The sequence below is a fragment of the Python bivittatus genome, unplaced genomic scaffold, assembly GCF_059951505.1.
Source record: "Python bivittatus isolate LINGU-HERP-01145 unplaced genomic scaffold, Pbiv_v1 ctg000010_np1212, whole genome shotgun sequence".
Taxonomy (NCBI): domain Eukaryota; kingdom Metazoa; phylum Chordata; class Lepidosauria; order Squamata; family Pythonidae; genus Python; species Python bivittatus.
In genome coordinates this window covers 664,626-687,374 of record NW_028277029.1, presented here as the reverse complement: position 1 = coordinate 687,374, position 22,749 = coordinate 664,626, and the positions used below count along the sequence as shown (strand labels likewise).

General features: G+C 45.1%; 1 protein-coding gene across 1 annotated transcript in view; it reads left to right on the top strand.

Moving 5' to 3' along the window:
• ANO2 (anoctamin 2) overlaps positions 1–22,749 on the top strand; it is a 123,940-nt gene that overhangs the window by 76,821 nt on the left and 24,370 nt on the right. The window contains exons 16-17 of the mRNA XM_088142953.1: positions 18,929–19,003; positions 22,003–22,204. Of these exons, the coding sequence (XP_087999079.1) occupies positions 18,929–19,003; positions 22,003–22,204 (277 nt within the window). The remainder of the gene's footprint in view (positions 1–18,928; positions 19,004–22,002; positions 22,205–22,749) is intronic.

Here is a 22,749-nt window from a genome sequence, read left to right as displayed (position 1 = left end):
GATGAAGAACTTCTGCAGTAGGTCTTGTTTTTATTGCTTAGATTTTTTACCCCGCCTTTCTTATTTTTATAAATAACTCAAGGCGGCGAACATACCCCATACTCCTTCCTCCTCCTCTTTTCCCCACAACAACAACGCTGTGAGGTGGGCTGGGCTGAGAGAGAGGGACTGGCGGGACTAGAACTCACCACCCCCTGGTTTCTAGCCTTTTGCTGAGCAGAAGCCCTTTATAGGAACTCCACTCCATGGATTCATTCATTCAGGGCCAGCTCTCTCTGTGCCGCACCCGGGCCAGGTTTCATGGCTCTGCTGGAAAGTCAGGTGCCCGGAGAGGCTCTTCTCTTTTGTCTGAACCCCAGGAACAGGGAGAAGGAAAATCCCCGCACACGACACGTGGTGGCAGTGTGGCAACGAAGGAGGAGACCCTTCGGCCGGGAAGGCGCGTCTCGGAGCTTCTGGTGACGTCCAGCCTGGGAAAGTGTTTAGGGAAGCCAGAAACCCAGAGGAAGGGTGGGGTGCAAGCCGGAAAGAATTTCTTTTCTACCAGGTTTGAAAAGTTCCTGGCATATATGCTAGTTCCATTAATTCCATTCCATTTCTGCATCTGTTTATGATTTTTTTCTTAGAAACCCATATGAAACTTTGCATTTCTTACACACGGCTTCCCTTCGCGCACACACTGCTTTATGCAGTTCTCTCTAATGCATTTTTTTTCCTACCAGAAATCTGCATCGTAAAATTGGAGAATTGAAAAGGAAGTATAAATTAGGTCAGCTCGTATTAAAATGCAAGTCAAATGAATTTCGGCTTATTCCTGCGGGGGAAGCAAGAGAGGAAACGGGCAAGCTTTCTTTCACAGATGAGGCGGCTGAGGACATCAGCAGAACCGGGGCATCCGCATTCATGGCCTTGGGGCCCCAGCATCCTCAAGGGGCCCTCTCCAAGCCCCGGGGCCACAGCATTTGCAAAGGCGGGGGAAGAGCAAGGAGCAGGAGCCATCTAGGCTACGGGTGCTTCTGACAAGGGGTCTTCCCAGGTACCAAACAAAAACAGTGTAGAAAATGAGGATAAAATAAAAGCAGACAAATCAGTAAGGGAGGAGAGAGAAATCACATCAGCCTGTTCATATGGTGAAAAGGGATTAATTTGGGCTGGGCGAGTTTTGCCTCTGGGCCCTAAAGCTCAAGTTCGGGTTTGATGATGGTGGTGGTGATCTTACAGCAGCAGCAGTATAACTCAAGGAACGGGCGTTAATCTTTGCTGCTGAGCAAACAAGCTATTACTGCTGTTACTAACAGGCAGAACTCAAAATCCAGTTTTACTGGACCAGATTCCGGCCATGCAGCCGAGGCCAGGTCAGCTGCAACCGCCCTCGACTAGCCAGGCGTTCCAAAACTAAAGCGTCTTGGGCAGCCGGGAAGGAGAAGATCGTCCATCGGCCGCTCCTTCCACACAGGTGTCTTGTTAGGCAGGCCCTCTGTTTTGGGACACTGCGGCATCGTTAGGTCCCCTCTGACATGACAGACTATGTTGCCCTGCCCTTTTCTCCTCAGTGGCTTTTGGCTTCTGCTGCGAAACTTTGGAGCCGTGAGGTTGTGGTTTGACTGCTGGCAGATTGGGGGTTTTACCACGAGCGTCGTTTCGGTTTCATACTATGCTTTTAGACGTTTACTCATTGCTAGCCACCTAGCAATGCTGCAGAGAGATGGGCCGCCACATACATTACATAAAATCTCTGTTTATCTTCTATCTGTATCTTTCTCCGTCTATCGTCTATCTATCTCTATCTATCTAGTTGGTGGATGGTCTGCTGGGCAGGGGCTTCTAACCTCCAAATGTAGGAAACTATCCAACCAGTTTGGGGGGGGGGATACGTGGGCCTCGGTTGCAGCCTCTTCTGCATTAAACCAGGATCCGACAAGCTCTCTGGCAACCTCACGCAGTGCATAAACCGAGCCATGCAAGAACTCAGCCTTATCTGCGTAGTGGCTGCTGATGTACAAAGCTTTTTTAACGGGCGGTGATGGAGGGGTTGGCTCCCTGCGGGGTCCCTTGGCCCAGGTGGGTGGCGGCACCAGGCCAGCCTTGGCGGACCTCAGGAAGCAAAGCGGGTGGGGACCGGCTTAGCCCTTGGGGGGACTGATGGGAACCCCAGAGCGGACGTGAAGAAAGCGTCCTCGAAAGAGACGACGACGAAGTATCTCGGTACTCTTGCCGAGAGTCAAGACTGACGCCGTAACCAGCTATATTAATAATGGTTTTCTAGTGAATTATCATGTCTACGAAAGTCAGGCAGGACAGAAATATTAAATAGAGACATTTAACAAATTAGTGTTCATCTTTAAGATCACAGGCGCATTTTTTTTGTGTGTGTATGTGTGTTGGTCAAAAAAAAATCTTGCACTGCTGGATGTTCATCCTAATTCTCTCAGGCTTTGCCAGAAATCTCCCTCTACAGAATTTAGGTAAAGTGACTTCGATAGAAAATACGTTTCTTGCTATGGACTCCTCAGACTGGCTATAAATACTGTTTGACCAACAGCATTTCAAGACATTTCTCTAGAATGCCTACGTTTTCTTATAAATATTTTTAGAGCCCACTGGTTATAAAACAGTTTTCTGGCTTCTGACCTTCAAAAGATCAATACCACATTGACTGATCCTGTGGTCACGTGCCATTTTAGAAACACCCACCCCAATCACGGGGTGAGCAGGGACAACAGACTTTTGGTAGTATTTTCCTCGCCTGTAGCTCATCTTGTGGGGAAATAAAAATAACGCTTGGTAGGGCTACCCTGAAAGTCTGGCAAGCCACACCATTTCAGAGATATTTCCACTGCCGTCCGTTCAGAGATGGAAGTGGGGGAGAAGCGGCATTCGTTCCAAGGATTTCAGCACATGGAGGGTGTCCTCAGCCAGCAGAGGGGCTGCATAAGAAAGAGGCGTCGCTGGGGTTGTATTAAAGGTCACCATTTTTAGAAAGAGCCTGGAGCTGTTTGGGGATCCAAGACCAGGATGAATTGATTTCTTTCCTCTTCCATCGGATCATTTCATGGCCAAATCTGACTGGCCTTCGGTGACATTTTCACAAAGGCAAATCTCCAGACTGGGGGTTATTTCAGAAAGGGTGTCCCTGGAGCCTGAAACAGTCTTCAGGGGGAGGTTCTTCCTGCCCAAAGGCAGAGGGGGTTTCTACCCCCCGCCCCCCACCCACCCCTTTACGGCACCCGAAGAATGCCAGTGGGCTTTGCTCAAGCCATGTTGCCCTTCGAGTAGCAACCAATATTCAGTGGAAGGAAAAAACGAACGTAGTCAGCCGCTCAGCTAGAATAATAAATCACCCTCCACACAGGAGGATGAAGGCGGTCCCTCGCTCCTTCTGTGCTCCCGCTGCCTTTTGCTGGGATCAAGGCCCCCCACCCCACTGAAAATGAGAAGAGACCTGGCAGGGTTGTAGGCTCAGCGTGTTTTAGCCTTCCTCCCAAGCTATTGATGGAAAGTCTTTATGTTGTATTATCACTTTTTCGATTTTGCTACAGAATTGGAAAGAAATGAAAACGAAAGCTCCCCCCCCCACTGCCACCCCCCTCCCACCTTGCAGCTGACAATGGGCAGCCAAGAGAGACGGTTGAAGAAGTCATTCTGACTGTTGAATGGTCATTCATGGCTAATCTCGGACATTCTAGGAATCAGGACAACCCGCCAACGGGATGGGCTTAGCAAAAAAGCACCCTTGTTTTCAATGCACCTTTGCCCGTGTGCCTTCGTTCTCTCATTGGCTTCCCAGGAAGCAGTCTGGGCAAAGGAAGAGGGGGTTGTGCTACAGAAAACAGCTACATGCAACCCAGGGGCAATTCTCTGATCTGGAGGACCTGTAAAAAGTGAATAGACCAAGAGCAGCAATGCTGGACGAACGCTGGCTGGGCAAACAAGCATCGAGCCATTCTTACTCCCTTCTGGCTTCATCCAGATGTGCTAATGTTTTCAGGCCACAAAAGGTGTTAGAGAAGCAGAAATGTGGATGCCTATCAGGGAACAGGATGCAAAAATCTGCCCAGATGGAAGGGGTATTCAGGAAACCTGCCACCCCTTTTCACCCCCATGAGCTGGTGGAAACTTGAGAATCCCAGGATCAGTTGGGAGACAAACTCTGCCAAGCGCGGTCCCTCCAGGAAATTCCTGACCACTTTCTCCTTCCAAGGGTAGAAAAGGCCCAATCAGGGCCAGCTGTTCTTGACTTCATACTAATCAGGAGGGAAGACTTGGGCCTTGTCCACACAACCCGCTTGTCCCAGCATGACAACAGCTCACTAATTGTTCCTCAAGGGGAAGAATGCAGCATGTTGTCCTCAACCCAACCCCAGCCCTGCCGCTCAGGCAACCTCTCCCCGTCTTTTCTTGAGTCAAAAGTGCTTTTTCTGGCCCAGGTGATGCGGTGGGGTCGGTCTGCACTGCTTTTTTATTGCTGGGAAGGTGGTGGTGGCAACTGCCCAACCTCAACCACAGACGCTGGAGGTCCATTACTTCCTTAGCCCTCTGAAGCCATTAGGACAAGGGGCAGAACTTGCACCCTCAGACCCACTCCTTCTGCCCCCTTCAACCTTCCTGAAATGCTCAGGGAAGAGTTTTCTATTTAGGCCTTTCATCCACTAAACTCTTTCCTGAAAGGCCGTGCTCAGATCTGGGGTGGGCTGGCTGGTTGGCCTTTTGTGATGACCCACCCCTTGGCTGCGGATTTAAAATCCCAAGGGTGGTTTTATTCGGAAAACAAGGGATGGGTTCGGGATTCCTCAGGGCAACCCTGTATGCATAATTACCTCTTTTGGACCATCTGGACCAAAAAGTTAATGCCAGGAGGAAGAAGCTAAGAGCTTCTAAGATGTTGATCAGAAGGAAGATTGAAGTCACAGAACAAGAATCCCCCAAAATGCTCTGTTTTCAGATGAGAAGACTACATATATAGGCACGTAAGGCAGCAACCTTTGTGCCTGTTTTCTCAGGCACGTTTTTTCATTCAGAGGGGAGGAGGCTGCAGAAGAAACAGGATCTGTTGATAGTTTTGGGAACTTTATCTGTCATGAGATCTAACTCTCACATTACTTTTCCCCCCAAATGAAGGTACAGCTAATAATGAAAACATATTTACCAGATACAAAATAGGACATAGCATTATCCCCAGGGGAATGCTGACTATTTTAAAAACTTCTTATTCCCAGAAAAGGACATCAAGTGATCCTAAGAATGAAGTGGGCAGTGGAAGCCAGGCTTGGTGGTCACTTGGAAGTCCTTCCCAATAACACATGCTTTGAAATGGCCAAAAGATGGTTATGGGCTCCAGACCCCTTTGTATCTGTTAGGAGTGCTCCAACCAGAAGAAAATTAATGGCAGTTTTCTCCTTGTAGATTCCAGCAAAGTCCCTTTATTCCACCTTAATATTACTCAATGCACAAAAATTTCCCATAAAAAGTATGTCCTTCTTTGTCTACTGCTAGTAAGTTCTTCCTAACATTCAACTTGTTTAACGTTAGGAATAACAACAATAAATAGTTTGATACCTTTCCTCTTGGCTCTGACCTGTGTTCTGGAAGAGCTAGGAAGAACATCGGTCAGAGTCAAAGTAGACATCCAGCAGTGTTTGGCTTCGGTCAAGAGCCAGTGCCTTGAGTAAGCTGAGGTCAAGCCCAGTCAAGAAAGCAAAGCCGATGAATTCCTTCTGATAGATGGGAGGCTATATAAATGTATTTAATAAATAAATAAAATGAGAGACCTGGGGAAGCAGACCTACACAAGGCTGCTTTCACAGGTCTTCCTGCTATAGCATGCCTGTTCTGCTGGAGAGTTTTACAGTCTGACCTCTTAGTGCCCCACTCAAGGCTCAACTAGAGGTGGCCAGTGAGCATCTTGAAAGGCTACCTTATTCGTATTCTACCTACGGCCATACCCTCTGATTCCACAGCCACCTAGAGCTTTGGAGTCCTCAGTCTGCGTCATGCAGAGCCCCACCGTTGATGGCCCTTTCGCAGCATTGCCTGAAAATTGGCCCAGAAAGCCTTGTCCAGTCTCTCGGGGCCTCCTGGTGCAGAGGGTTCTGACCCTCCCTCTGAGAGGAATCGGCAAAGGGGGCGTGCAAAATACAGTAGTTCAAAGAGCTACAGATCTGGAAAGAGCCAGCTTGCCCATCAAGTAGGACCCCAGCATAGTGCAGGATCCAAAATTAATAAATAGTGCATAATTAATTAATAAATAATAAATTAAAGACAATAATAAATTAAAAGACCAGCATAATAAATGCAAGACAAGCACGTAAATACAAAACAGTAACATTAGGACCACAGGCTAAACTTCATCAAACTCCTGTGTGGAAAAGGCTGTGGCAAGTGAATATGGGTTCAAGTTCAATTTAGAACTTGTGAGAGAGGGAGCAAATTGAGCCATTAATGGGAGGAAACTGTCACAAAGGGTTCCGCGTGGGTGGTACGGATGGCACCGAAATGCCCAAGGATCTCATTCTAAGCTTCCTATAGATCAGGAACAGCCCTGAAGTAGATTAAGGAAAAAACAGCATCATTCAAAAATGAATGTGAACCTCAAGACTCTCAGTATGAAGCCACCTTCTGCTGAGAGAAGCCACAATCAGTCCATCTTCCTTGATATTGTGCATGATGACAATTATGGCCTCTTCAGGGTGTCAGACAAAAGGTGCTGGGGCAGAGAGGTGGGTCTGAGATCAACCGCCAAGCCCCGGAAAGAAAAGGGATCTCATTCAGCCTCTAACTGGATCCAAGCCTTTATATGTCACCTTGACAGGTATAGATGTAGATAGAACTATAGTATGGATCAATGTTCCTCAACCTTGGCAACTTTAAGATGTGTGGACTTCAACGCCCAGAATTCCCCAGCCGGCATTCCTTATCCTTCTGTGATTTATTGAAGACAACAGGAATAAAGTACTAAAAAAAGGGGGAAAAGAGAGTGACACCAATCTGAGAATCATTTTTTTCCCCCCTTTTTGTTTTAAAGATGAGGATCCCGATGAATCCCAGAGATTAAAGATATGTGCATAAGTGATTTTAAAGGAGTGAGACTTTGAATGTGTGGAATTCTTGTCAATTCCTCCTTGCTTTGTTCTCTTTCCACATTTGCCTAATGCATTTTCCCTTTCGTTCGGGCAAAAGCTGTCCGACAGGCCTTCTAAAAGCTGTCGCATCCTTTGTGCTGTGAGAAGCACCACAGGGTCGCTCGGTCGTTGCTCTGTTCTTACGTCTGTCAGGCTTTTTGCTTCTAAGGAGCAGAACAAAACATTGCTTCCCATCAGAGCTGCATCGAGAGCAGCTGAGATATTAGTTTTCTTTTTTTAAAGTGTCCCTTGGCTACTCTGTATCTATCGCAGTGGCCCTTTTGATCCTCATTTTAGCCACACATACTCCCCCCACCCCCCAAAATAACTTTTAAAACATGCTGCCAAATGTACATAGCGTGAACTGGTGCGGGAGGAGAATATACTTTGCGCTGAAAGTAGCATCCTTTCAAAGGCTCTGTGAGAGGAGGAGAAAGGAAACAAAGATGAGGGGATCGTAGGAAGAGCTGTTGCTCGGCTGTCCACCATGAATTATTACCTGCTTGGCCCATTGCAGCCTCCTTTCGAGTCCTCATAGTCACCGTCTCTTCTGGTGGGAGGCAAAAAGTGCTGCCTGAGGGGTGCCGGAGTGCCACGAGCACTGATGGCCGCCGCCGCCTCCTCCTCCTCCTCCTTCTTTGCAAGGAGGTTGATGAGCAAACCATAAATCTCCTCCTCCAAGTAGATCCAAATCCAGTCCCCGTGGTGGTGCAGCCCTTGACGCGTTGCAAGAAACCTGAGCGTCCTTCAGAGACTCCATCCTGACCCATATATCCAACTGGACAGTTTATAGTATTAAAATAAAATTGCAGTTTATTTCATTGGAGGAAGATGGTTATGTCCTTCCTAACAGACTTTCACCACTAACTTTTAATAAGGCTTATATCAGTCCTTTGCAAGCTAGGTAAGAATTCTATTATGCATTCAGTTACAGATCATTTTCCTTGGAAAATATGGGTGCTGTGATCTTAATTTCTTCTCTGATCCATAGATTACAGCTCATGAACTTCCAAATATTATTAATCTATTGTAGGCTGGATCTATGTGAGGCAACAAGATTCTGATATTCTTTTGTTTCTACCTGTTTAATTCACAATAGACTGAATCTCTTTTGTGTTTCTGGCTTTGCAAAAGGAGAAACTTTTAGATAGAGTTTCCTGGAAGCCTCTGGAAAGTATTTGATCTTAGAGAGGTGTTATTTATTTGGTCTCTGGAACATGAGCAATAATCAATAGTGCAGGTCTTTTCTTTTTTTTTTAAAAAAAGTGCATTGTTGTATACATAAGGATGCCCAGCCTCTCATTTTATTTTTATTGTCCTCCTAGTAGAATTGTGAAAATTTTAGGAGTATGGTATCAAGGGTATTAAGGTGAATAAAGCATAAAATACTTTTGTATGTAGATGATGCCTTATATTTTATAGATGTGCCAGAAACTTTATCCCTAATCTTATTTCTTCAGTAGGAGACTTTGATATCCTGCCTGGTTATTCCATAAATTGGGATAAATGGGCCTCGATGCTATTGAGTCTAACGTGTTTAGGCTTCCTATTTTAGGTTGTATTCTGATTCTTTTATACAGTGGTTAGAAAAATTACTAGAAATCTTTCTTAATTGCTTTGTTTACACTTATCTCCAGTTGAGATCCAAATGAAGCAAGGTCTGGGCAGCATCTACATACCCCTGAATATTTGGGACAATAACAATGCAATTAGTACACATTTAATTGGTTGTGTTGACTCTCTTAAATATCCTTCCGCTTCCTACTTGCCAGTCTTGTTATTTGGGGTGGGGGGGAGGGAGAGCTGGGATTCCCTGCATCTGGAAATCCCCTGTCCTTTACAGAAGTCATAAAGGACCAGTTGTGTCTCCTCCTTTATTGGGAAGAGGCTTACACTGCTATTCTCTCAGTATCTCTTCAGAAATAAGTGCTAATGTGTTCAGTGAGATTTTCTCCAGGCAGGGTGTAGAGCAGTGTTTCTCAACCTGGGCAACTTGAAGATGTGTGGACTTCAACCCCCAGAATTCCCCAGCCAGCATGGCTGGCTGGGGAATTCTGGGAGTCGAAGTCCACACGTCTTTAAGTCGCCCAGGTTGAGAAACACTGGTGTAGAGAATTGCAGCCACAAGCAGGCAAATGCTGAGCTGAAGAGCTTTGTGCAAATCGGTCCATGTGGTCAACAAGTAAAAAGTGGTCAGTGAGCTGCAGATGAAGACGTAGGTTTCAGGACACAGATTAACCATTTTTATTTTCAGCTGCACTCAAAAATTCCTTATATTTATGGCTGAAGGGAAATCTCCTAGCCTTGCAAATTATGCTGGAAATACAGCTATACTTTGTTAGGAGATACATTTCTTTCACTCTTGAACCTTGCACAAGTTTCCCATCTCATCAATGAAACGTGGTCATTTCAGGGGCAAAACATTAAAAAAAAAAAAAAAAAAGGAAGTCGACAAACTTACCCTTTGAAACGCCTCTCACAACATGAAATTGTTGTGAGAGGCGTTTCCAAAGTCTACAGGAAGTTCTTAATATAAAAGATGAAACTCAGTGATGGGTAAGATCTCACAGGAGCGTGTTCCTTTCTCTATTAACATGTTGTTGATATTAATTCTTTCCCTGGGTCAAGCACTAAAGAGAGGGCATCTCTTTCTATTAATGAAAACCTTATCAAACTGTAACTGCAGATGTGCTTTTGCTGTTGATGACATCATCATTCCACAGTGCTCTTTTTTGAAGAGCAAGTTGTGGATGAAATACTGCTAGGTGCTGAACGTCCTCAGCAGAGGTTCCTCCACAGGTTAATGGTTCCTCTTGGCTATGTCTTGTGTAACTCCTAATGACATAGGAAATTGAAAGGCGGCATTTAAAATGAAAGCTATTAACCCAGAGCTCCTGTTATGTAGACAAGACTGAGTGCTGTGGTTAGAGGAAAGTCTCCATCTCAGTGAAAAATTGCGTTGTTTCAACATGTCACATAAGATGCCTCAATAGGACATTTCAGTCAATTGCGTGCTATGTGACTTCATTTCCTGATGGGCTATTTCAGAACATGTACAGAATATAGTTTCATATGACCACATGTGGGTGTGATTCATGACAAACCTTGCAGAGGTGTTCATCAGACTTGATCAAAACACATCACAAGATGGAGCAGAATAATTTGGAACTGAATTTCATGTTGCTGGGGAGGATAATTGGTCTCAACTAGCTCCTTGGTGATTCTGGACCTACACATTCACCTAAGATATATTGCTTATAATTGAGGAGTGCTCCTAGAAATTGAAATCTTTCTCCTTTCTGATCGTTCAAGATGCCTCACCTCAAACAGCCTACCTTCCTGGGTCTTGGGACCCCTGACACCCCATGATTCTGCTGTCCTCTGTCTTGGTCCTCATCCATTTCATCAGTGGCTCTAGGGAACTGTCTAGCATCAGCACCACCTTTTCTGATTCAGATGGAAAGAAGAGACAGAACTGAGGGTCATCCACCTACTGATGGGACAGAATGATGATGTCAACCTCCCGTATTCCATAGCAAGGCCAGACCCTTGTCAGGAGCACTGGTGTGTGTGTGTGTGTGTGTGTGTGTGTGTGTGTGTGTGTGTGTGGAAAGACCCCAAAGCATTCAGGAATCCCTCCTTGTGGTCTTGAAAGTTCTCCTGTAAGCTCTCGAGCTCTGTGGCAGGCGGGCCGGCCTGCTTTCTTTTTCTTTTTTGCATTCATCTAGTAATTTCTCATTAGCAAAGAACACCTGCAGGGAGATACGGTCCCTGGTATCGTAGGAGAATGAGTGCCTTTCCCAGGCCCAGGGCTGCACGTCAGCTATGATGGGAATTCCTGCGGGCAGAAGGAATCCAAAAACAGAACGTCCTGACTTCAGGAAATACTGAATGACCGCAATTAGTTTCCCAAAATGAAATGCATAGGCCAATTCCCATGAAATATTAACTTTTCACAGTCTTACTGGGAATTGCTGTGACTAGGGAGATTTGCTGGGCCGGGGACCCTGAAGGAAGAAGAATCCCATGAAACCCCTCAACTAGTCAAGGGGTGTTTATAGGATGGGAAACAGGCCTGCAGTGAGTCTCTTGTTAAAATGGGCAGGGGCTGCAAATCAGCCATGGCGGAGACCACCACCACAATCCTCAGAACTTGTAGCTGATACTGTAAGGAAAAGGGGTGGGGGGATATAAAATTTGCAGTCCCAGCCCTGCTGCCTTGATGCAGGTGAGGCTGGGGGCTTCTAGCCTGGATGCCAATGGGCATCTCTCTAAGCAAAGACAAAGCCCCTGGGCCATCACCAGGTCTTTCCCGTTTCTGTAAATCAGTCCTGAGGCTCACAGCACAGATATGATGATATCATAGCACGGTCATTATTTAGAAATCTTGTGGGTGTGAAAATGGTGACAGAAGAAGGTGGGCAATGGCCTCGACCCCTGTCAGGGGACTATGGAGGTGGTGGTGGTGGTGGTGGTGATGGTGATGGCGACGATGACAGCAACAAAGGCTCCCAATGTCATCAGAACAGATCACAGTTTGATCTAAGGTGTTTGGCACTGGGCCACAGGATGACTCCTCTGAGGGAGCACCAGACCTGCCTAGGCATGTCGTGTGAACCTGCCCACATTTCACTTAGTGCCCAGACCCTTCCAAATCGCCAGATGCTTTAGCATGGCTGCTGCTGGTGTGCTGTGGTTTAAAATTAAGAACGGCACAAGCAGGTTAAGGCACCAAGGCCTCAGGACAGGGCTGAAAAGGACGTGCCTGTCACATTCAGCCCCTTCCTGGTACAATGCCGTTGCGCATCTTAAAAACATCCCATTCAAATCGGGGCCCTGCCCTGCTTTGTAGTTGCCTGAATTAAAAAGAGCTCAAGTCCAGGGAAATCTGTCAGAGGGCAAGGCAGCGCAATTTGAACTTCATCCTCCCCGTGTCTCCTTGGGGACTGGAGCATTCTCAGACCGAGTGGAATCCCAAATCCAGTCCCAACCTTCAGCATTCAGGGCTGTTCCGAATTTCATCATTTCCAAAATTTAGAACAAATAGTTCATTTTCTTACACAAACAAATAACTTGCTCTTTCTTCGGTTTTCCAGAATTTGATCAAGTTCATCTGTGGTGAGCAAAATATTATGAAATAATGTGTTAAAGAACAACACATATTTTCCTCATAATAATAATGATGATGATACACATTTTATGAAAATTATTTAAAGGTTTCCAGATGCCTTATTTGTTCATCTTAATTGGACACTCATGAAATCACGGCGGTCCCTCCTGCAGCCAGACAGTCTGTATTTTCAGGCTCTCTTCCGGATGAACATGAGTGTCCCAGTGTACGTGTCCGGTCCTTGCCACTCAGGAAAGCAGTTGTAAAGGTTGGGCGAGGGGAGGGCAGGGCAGGGGAGCAGGGCCTGCAGGCCACATGGGCAATGCCACCAGTGGTGTCCAGCCCCGACTGGTGATTACTCCTATCCCATTACTCTTTTAAGCGGTTCTCCTCTTTCCTGAATGTAGGTTCCTTCTAGAAGACAATGCTCAGAACTTTTGGTTCCTCCTACAGGAAATGATATGAATATTATTTTGCCTTGTTTAACAATGTGGGAATCAATAAATATGCATTTAGTGTTCCAGGTTCCCATGCATTACTCTAATCTGTTAAAACTTTTGCAAATTAAACAACAAATGCTGGAAACTGCATTTGTTATCATTCACAACTGGTTCTTTATACACCTTTTCTACAATACAAAGTTTTTGCTATCGTACCTCTCGCAGCTATGCCCCCAGCTTTTTGGAAACTTTTGAGGGGTTATCTAAGAATGAAAAGGCATCAAGAGAAGGGTAAAAATCCTAGCAGCATTCTGATGGAAAGGCGTGGGAGAATAAAAGGTCTTCCTGGTGCTGAGAAGACCTCACTGGGGAGGGCATTCCCATGCTGGGGGGCAGGTACGTCCCCACTTTCCTATACTGTATTACTGGGTATCTGCCCCAAGGTCCTGAGAAAGACCGTTATGGGTGAGGGGCTTAGGCTTCCATGGCACGTTGAAGTCTAGCTCTGCCCTTTTTGGTTTTCATCAAATCCAGATGAGACCAGAGCGCCTATAGCCAGTGACGCTGTGGATGAAGTTCATAAACCTAATGCCTGTACAGACAAAACAGGACGAATGCCCATGATGAAAGGGGGACTTGATGGACCAGAGAGCCAGAGATTAAAGCAGTGGGTCCCATCGTCCAGGGATGAAGGGGCTCTCCAGCCCTTACCATTGACTGCCCACTACAGAGGGAGGACAAGGCGGAATTCTTCATGCAACAGAATTACTTGTTAGGTGTGAAGGGAAGGATTTGATCAGGCAGTAAATAGCGATCTAAATGCAATCTCTTCACTTCTTGAAAAGTTCTAGACAACTTGACAACCAGTGCTCTGCCTTTTTGCAGTATTTGATTGGTCCTAATGAAGGTATTGCCTGACGGACTTTGATGATGATGATGGTTGGTCACACAGTCAGTCAGATGTTTACACTGGATGTGGCTTTTTTATCCACCTATCGAGTGCTTCCCAAGGACCTGGGATAGGCAGATGCTGTTGTTTGCTGGTGTTAAAGGTATTGTCGCAGGATATAAGCTGTTCCAAGTCAAGCTGCCTTGTGCAATTATTATTAATATCACCAGGACAGAGCCACAAACTCTTCTAAGAGATTTCAGCATAATATTATAACTTGATGAGGAAAGACAAAGATAAATTTACCAACTATCTTCTACACATTGGATTAAGACTGAATGGATGTTTTTGAGAAAAATATTATCTACCTAACAGAGTCCTTTAAATGCTTCAGCGAACAAAGGCAATTTTGCCTGTTTCCTGATTTTATTGGGAAAAGCTAAAATATGGATGATTGACTACTTGTAATTTTATTTGTTAATTTTATAGAAGAACAGATGTAGGTGTAAAGAATATTAACTTTATTGACTGTGCAATTAGGACATTAGGCCTCTTTGTTTATGATGTATTTATTTACTCTATTTTATACCCCCACATTTCCCAAGGACTTATGGCAGCGCACAGTTAAAATCAAAATATATTGCAACTCAATCAATCAACATAATAAAGGAAAACCAATAAAATCATGTATGAACAATACCATTAAGTCTGATATAAATAGCTGTCCAGCAACAGCTGTCAACCCCCAGATGCCCTTCTGAATGAGCTCCATTTTCAAGCCATTCCTGAAGGTCAGGAGTGACGGCACCATCCAGATCTCCAGCAGGAAGCTGCTTCAGAGAGGTGGGTCTGCCGCATCAAGCACTGATGTCTTGCTCTCCCTGAACCTCTTGTGGAGAAGGAACCCACAGGGCCAGTGCACTGAATGGGTAGGATCCATCTGAAGTAGACGACCCTGCAGGGTGGGGTTTGTAGGTAAATACCAGCGCTTTGAATTGCACAGGACTAAAATAATTCATATGAACAGATAGCTTAGGGACCCATATGCTTTTAAGACTGTTTATTTTCATGAAAAACGTCCAACCGAAAAAACAATTACAAGTAAAACTGTATGGTAGATTTTTTATTTATTTATTTATTTATTTATTGGTGATACAAAAAAGCACAGAGCCAAAAATATCACATATCGCAAAAATATCACCTCTTTCTTTTTCAGCATCTCAGCAGCTCCATCCTGCCACAATCTCTGAGACATTTGCTTCCTCCTGGCCCATCAACTCTTTCTTCGTGTAATGGTTGTGGAAATTGATCCTCCTTCGTTCTCTCTACATTACGCAGCCACCTCAAAGGCCTTCTTTTATTCCAGCCACCTACTTTTGTATTCCACCCACATTCATTCTGGAGGCATTCATCCTTGGCCCTCTCCTGCTTTTACCATAATATGTGAAAGGAGCAGCTATATAAATTTAAATAAATAAATAAATAAATAAAATTTCCCAGGGCACTCAACCTATTTTCACATTTTTCCTGAAATATCGAACTCCCAGTTCCACTGAAGGAAGCAGGCAGAAGCAGGTTCTTATACGCAGCTATTTTTGGTTCTTTCGACAGGCATGTATTTCTCACCACAGACCTTGTACTACCCCCGCCTTTCTGCCACCCATTGCACATCTTAAAATTTCTCCATCCATTTTCACATATTTAGTGAACATTCTAGTTGTTCAATTCACCATTTATATTTAACTTGCAATGATTCACCTCCATTTCTCTGTTAAACATAGTTACACTGGTCTTTGATAACTTAACCCTAACCTTAATTTTGAGATCTGTGCTACTTGTTGCATCATATCACCTGTCCAATATTTGCTGCAAATCGTTCATCTTCTGGGCCAACAACACGGCATCACGTCTTTACAAAAATGCATGTATGCTGATGTGCTCAGACAATCCATCTCTAAGGTTACCACCAGCATTCTCTATCCATTTATCCATAAGTATATTAAACAATCCAGAGGGTCCTTGACTTATTCCCAGCTCAATGTTCAGTTATGCATTAAATATTGTATTCATTCCCATGCATACTTGACTTCCACCACATGCTGTACCACTCTTATTGAATTCAACAACCCATTTCTATGCAAAACATTGCATAATTCAAACCGATCCTCTTTAGCACATATTTTCTTTAAATCTAGTAAACTTTCCTTCTCCAATTCATGCATTTCTCAATGACCTGCTGAAGAGGAAAAACTAGGTCTATACACGCTGTATTCTCATTGCACTTCCCAATTTTTGCTTTAATGCAAAATATAGTGGACATTTTAAAACAAATTTCTGGCCAAATCTGGATTTCCTTCTTCTTTTTAATTAATTGGATTATAATTGGATTGAAATGGGTCACTCTAATCTTTCTGCCAGGTTAATTACCAATAGAATTGTCTTATCTATCAAAGATACCCTTTATCACCTCTTATATTTAGATTGATCTTGGAACCAATCCTGTTTTAAGGAAATGAAAGACATTTTAGGCATAAAGGAAGGGAGACGGATACGTTATTAGGGCATTTTCTATGGGAAGAAAAAAGATCTTTATCCAAAGTGCAACTTTCCTAGAATGATGGGGAAGAAGGTAACTTTCCTAATTTCAGCTTTATCAATGGGGATATATTTTGATTTCTGGGAAAATCAAAGCAGGGGCTTGGCACCTCTTAAGACAATTTAATATAAATTGTATTATATTTCCTACATTATAGGGTGTAAGGCATATTTGGAAGATGCTAAGAGGGAAATATAATTTTAGTCTTTACTCACATGATAAATTTACACTCGGAATAATCCCAGTCTGAAAATTCCAGAGGGAAAATCTATCTATCTATCTATCTATCTATCTATCTATCTATCTATCTATCTATCTATCTATCTATCAATCAGGGGTAATAATGCTCAAGGCCAGCTGGTCAAGTTGTTAGATCTATCTGAGTTATTGCAAGGAGAATTTTGATTGTCTAAAACTTAATGTTATTATAGTATTGCTATCTCTAGCTTTATTGAGGTTTTAGGTTTTAATTGTGAGAAAGATTATCGGACAGCTCTTTTATTGCTTTTTATATTGTTTTATTGTATTATAAGATGCAAGTAATACATTGTATTATTTGGTTATAGCAGTATTTATACAGTATTAACCAGAGACTGTTAACACTATGATGCTTTAGACAACTTAAACCTTTAAAGATAAGGAAAAAAGTTTATATCAATACGAACTATGTTTTCTGAAACGTTAATGAACATAAGGGTGCTTAAATTGTACAGTGAGAGCTGAGGGTAGCATTGCTAGACAATGGCAAAATGCATGCCGTTATTTTGTAGTATGATTTTGGTTTCTATCCTAAGCGTCATACTTAAAGCTAAGGTCTCCACCGTATTGTTATTTGTTGTTGTTTATAAATATTTAAAAAATAACAAAGTGGAAAGAAAAAAAGGTGAAAGAAGCTGCTTGAAAAGTAAGCGGGGGGTTGGTTTCTAACCTCCCCGTTCTTTACACCTCGACCGATGTCTCGTATTTGTGAACACGGAGACCACCTAGAAACCACAAGGGTGTCTGTGTTTAACTTGCTGCGTGACGCAAGGCGACTACGGGAACCGTTCTTGCCTGAATTCTCTTCTTTGGTCCTTGTGCACTGCCCAGAATTGTGGCGAGGGGTGTCGGGGAGAGAGAATGTGAAAAACCCTGTAATTAATTAATTAATGACATAGGAAGGATAACTGGAAATTATTAGGTTTTAGCAGTAACGGATAGACTGTATGATCAAACTCGCTAACAAAGCCAAAATAAAAGCATCAAGATATTGAAAATCAGAGGTTCCTCATCTGAAGGAACTCCCGAACGATAGACCCATTTGTACTGATAGGCATATTGTAAGAGTTGTGGCGGCTGCTGTTTTTTTCTCTCCTTTTTCTTTCTGTATTTTAATCATCTTTCAGGCTTTTGAGTTTTGTTAGGTAACTACAAATGGCTATGGCAAAATAAAGAATGCTTCCCGAATGTAGAGAAACCTCTAGAGCAGAGTTTCTCAAACTCGGCCACTTTAAGATGCGTGGACTTCAACTTTGCAGTGAGATGGGCAGTGACAAATTTGAAATATAAATAGAAATAAATAAATAAACTTCAGCTTCAACAGCAAGGCTGGCTGGGGAATTCTGGGAGTTGAAGTCCGCGCAGCTTAGAGTTGCTGAGGTTGAGAAACACCGGTCTTGAGAATCACTAGGCTTCAGGCCACCATCGGGAGATTTGGTGCACGTGTTATGTAGGAAAGCTTTCTCCCCAAAAAGTAACATGGGATCTAGAGGTTAAAAGAAGGTTTAAAGTGGCTACTGGATAAAATGCAATCACACTGCTTATCGAATGAATTTCAACAAAACTTCTTTGAACTTTTAAGTTGATGGACACGTGTATTTTTTACACTTTAGGTCCGAGACCTAAAAGCAATATACAGCAGCACAAATAAACAGCAGGAATACAGGAAGCGCTTAAAGAAGGTTTACTGTAATTGCTGAATTATCCGTACCAGGGAGCGAAATCCATGGCTACATGTGGCAATGGCCACTGAGCACAATTTAGCGACCCTCCTGAGTCTCTCTGTAGAGGTTCACTGATAGAAACCGCCAAGATATGAGAAAGCAAGCCCAGAGATCAGGTGGGATGTTGGCTTTTAGAAAGATCAGAGCTTTCCCCATTACCTTAATGGTGGCCTGCGTGCCACGTTGAGATAAAAGAAATGTAGGGAGAAGGGTGTACCATGGGCACCGCGTGTCATTCTGGCAACTGCGGATCGAAGAATCAGTCTGCAAAGGCTGGGAACTCTGGCCCCGTGAGGAAAGCCCCGCTACCTTTTTATGCGTCCTGGGGCAGGACTCCAATCCCTCTCCTGCTGGCCACGGCTACCCAGCGAATTCTGGGGTTGAGGAAGCCCCACCGGAGGCAGAGGCAGGTCTCACAGCAGCCGAAGCACCGTCTGGCGACGTATCCACACTCTGCCACCGACGTCTTCTTAAAGGAGAACACCTCCCCACCGATAGACTCCACCCTGGCAGAGGGGATACATTCTTTGTGGTTTATTTTTTCAAAGTCTAAAACCTATGACCCAAACAGCATCTCTTCCGGGTTAAAATCAGTGGGTTATCCATGGCAAATGGAGTTGGGGGATTCTTTTAGTGATACAAATGCCACAGAATAACACTTGCCCGAAGCCGTCCTGGGCCGAATGGCTTCTGTATTGTTTGAACGCTGAATTATTACCCAAGCATTTCCTTTTGCTTATTTAGCAGAATATAGTTTTGCAGCTTGTATTTCCAGCCTTTTGTTTTGTTCCAGGAGGAAGAGGAAAAACTGACTTGGAGAGACCGCACGCCTGGCTATCTCGTGAACTGTGCTTCTATCTTGTTTATGGTAACTTTCCTTGCCTTCTTTTCCCTTGAGGTCTATGGAAAATGTGCACTGACACTGTAGATCGCGGTGAGCAGTTTCCTCCAGCTGGGCCTTCCAGCACAGATCTTCCCCCCGAGAGAGAGATCACTCTGGCATCACTTCCAGCCCCTCTCAGCAAAGTCCAAAGTATGACTCCATCTTTGGGGCAGGGTTTGACATCTGATCAACAGACTTTCTTGATAGATTGGAGTCTTTGAAATGTGCCAGCAGTGCCCCTATTAAAGCTGGTGATCATGGCTTTCTGCGTTTCTTAGATGAGAAGGTTCCTGGGAGCCAATCCCACAGATGTCTGGGGTGGGGGGGAGAGAGGAAGGGAGGAGGCGTGTCATGCGCACCCTGACATGGATTTTGTGCAATGACTCCCCGGAGCACATTGGGCCATTGGGGCCTCCGCCGTGTGTTACTCTCAGCATCCCTCCAGAGTGCTTGTCTGCATCCTCTCCTGCAAAGGGGACAGCCGTGAAGGCCGGCTGATTAGGCAGCGCTGGAGAGCAAAGAACGGAGGCTCTTCTCCCTGGACCCCAACTGGTACAACACTGACCTTTCCAAACTGACCTTTCTTTAAAAAAGGATTAGCACTGAAAATGGCTTGACTCCTGTCAAGTCCAATGTAGACTTTTGGTTGGTTGGTTGGTTGGTTGGTTGGTTGGTTGGTTGGTTGGTTGGTTGAACTTATATGGCCTTCCTTCTCAGATACATGACTCATGGTGGCTAACAATGATTAAAAGCAAGATAGAAACACTATAGCAAAACAGTAAATAACATATAAAAATAAAAGACCAACCAACACCACAATTAACACAACCAGGATACGGGCTCAACCGCACCCCTGGAGCCCAAGGCTCAGTAACAAAACCAGGTCTTCGAGGCCTTACGAAAGGCCAGCAGGGCTGGGACGAGTCTGATCTCTGGGGGGATGATGTTCCAGAGGGCAGCCCCGCAACAGACGAGGCCCCCTTCCTGGGCCCCGGCAGATGACCCTCCCAAACGGACGGATCCGGAGCAGGCCTCTCCTCTCAGATCTGGCGGGGCCGGGAGCGGCTGTGCGGCAGGTGACGGGACGGGGCTCCCCGCTCTCGTGGCCTCGCGCCCTGCCCGGCCCTGCCCGGCTGCCTTTCCACCTCACCCCGCTTTTCTTCCTGTTGGGGGTCTTGGCAACCGCAGCACCAGCGATGCTGCTGGGTTCCAAGCAGCCTCCACTATTTTTAGACGTCCTTTTAAAAAATGAGTGAATCAGATAAAAAGGCAAAGGAGCAAAGGCCAGCGACCACTTTCCCACACAAAGGCCCAGCCTTGCTCACCCCGTGCTCACGCCCTGCGAGCTGGCCGCCTCCGCTGGCTGTCCTCTGCGAGCTGCCCTCGGGGCTTCAGCCGTCCCTCAGCCCTCTTTTCTCTGGCAAGCTTGCACGCACGCACACGCACACACACACTGTTTAAAAGTGTCTTTTTGTTCCACCTCACCGCACCTGAGTTTGCAATTAATAAGGAAAAATGTTGGAAGCCACCCTGAAAGCCCCACGTGTTGTAGTTTGAAGCAGAGCCCCGGATTTATTTATCCCGTGTCACCCCATCAATTACATTGTATAAACAGAAGGAGATTTGGTGAAATTATGGGAGCGTTTACTTTTTTGAGCAACAGAGGAGCAAGGGCTGTAAATTATTCTCTCGCACAAAATGTCTGGTGTGAACATAAACAGCCCCTTCTGCTTCTGTTTCTGCTTCTGCTTCGCCCAAATATTATGGCAAGGCTAAGATGGTGGGTCTCTGGCTGACTGATTATATGGCCATTAATCCAGAAGACAAGCCACCTAATCTTTGCACTTTCACCATTTGTATAAATACTGAAATCTTTAAGTCCCCATTAGCAGCCTCAAGGCTGTGCGCGATAAAACCCACAGCATCTTGGGCAAAGTTCGGCCAGCCGAGGGGCTGCCCCTTTGCCCTTCAGGCGGGTCTCTCAGGAGTGGCAGGCAGTAGGAGAAAGCAGGGGGGTCGCCCAGGCTGGCCAGTGGGGTCCTGATTTCTGAGGGCGCTCCTCTGGGGTTGGACTGTAGGGTTTGTTGCTGCTGCTGCTGCTGCTGCTGCTGCTGCTGCTGCTGCTGCTGCTGCTGCTGCTGCTGCTGCTGCTGCTGCTGCTAGTTTATGAGATGCTCTGTTGACCTAAAAGGGCTGTGCCAAAGTTAGGCTTTGCCTTTGTGTCCTCTACGGAGACATGGCGCACTTTCTCTGGATCTTCTGCCTTTGTTTTGTGAGGTGCTCTTCACTCTGAATCCATCTGCCTGTGTATGGTGTTGTCTATTGGCCAGTTGGTAACATTGGTCAAAAAGGGATCTGTCGGAGATATATTGGTAATCATAATAAATACGATCTGATGTAACCCTTTGGGAGGAGTTGCCAAACTGAATACTTTTTGCTCTGCAAATTACCCTTTTGGAATCCTTGTCTAATAGCTACCCAACTGGGCTTCATTGTTTCGCTCTATCCAATGGGCAGGTATTTGTTATATCCGTTATCAGAGGGATAAGCCTATTTGTTTAAGAAGCAAGGAAGGCTCCGTGTTAGGAATGTTACTAATAGAGTCTCTGCTTCCAAAGCAAAACAGAAACCCCCGAATAGGCAATGGATTTGGGCAGATGGAAATCAAAAAGTAGGTTATAGATACGGAAGACCTTAAGGGGAGATCTACGTCCCATGCATATTATGAGAACGAGCAGAAATTTGTGCTTACCTGGCTAATAAAGGGACACCTTTCTGTACTCCACCTAAAAGGGACAGTCTTGCTTGTAAGGAGCATTTCCTATCACCGAAGAATGCAAGAAGCTGCTGAACTGATCACTGAACCTTTTAGAAATGAAGTTTTACCTCTTTTTTTAGCCCCATCATTATTCAACCACAGTCAGTGAGTTTCATAAGAGAATCTGCGCATCGATCACTCTATTAATATCGGTGTTTCTTTCCAGATCTCCCTGACTTTTTCCATAGTCGTTGGTGTGATTGCATACCGGATAACCACAGCGGCCGCGCTCTCCATGAGCACCAATGGGTCAACCAAGTCCAACGTGCGAGTCACCGTGACAGCGACAGCCGTCATCATAAACCTCGTGGTGATTCTAATCCTGGACGAGATTTATGGAGTTGTTGCCAAAAAGTTGACAGAAATGGGTAATCTTACTTTTTTCTGAAGATAAGCAACTTATCATGAGTAAAAGTTTTTCTCCCACGAGTAGGACTTTTCATTCACCCGATCCTATTTGTGCCCCCATTTGCACTTGCTAAACTCTGAGATTTCTCAGATTTTTTTTTGCTCAATTTATGAGCTGCCTAATCACAAAAGCAACTGAACCTTCCCCAGTGAGAGCATCTGTGATGGTGGGTTGCTGGGGCTCCCTCTCCATACAACCACTCGAGATGTTCCAGGGCCTGTTCTAAGCCTCTCCATCTGTGCACAAAGCATGGCAGGCTTAGCCACAGCTGGGGGTCATCCTAGGACAGTGTTGTCCAAACCTGGCCACTTTAAGATGAGTGGACTTCAACTCCCAGAATTCCCCAGCCAGCCATGCTGGCTGGGGAATTCTGGGAGTTGAAGTCCTCCCATCTTAAAGCGGCCAGGTTTGGACAACACTGTCCTAGGAGCAACCACAGGATTCCCCTTCAAACTGGCAGGTTCTCCTCAGTGATGCAAAGGCAGAAAATGTGGCAGGAAGAAC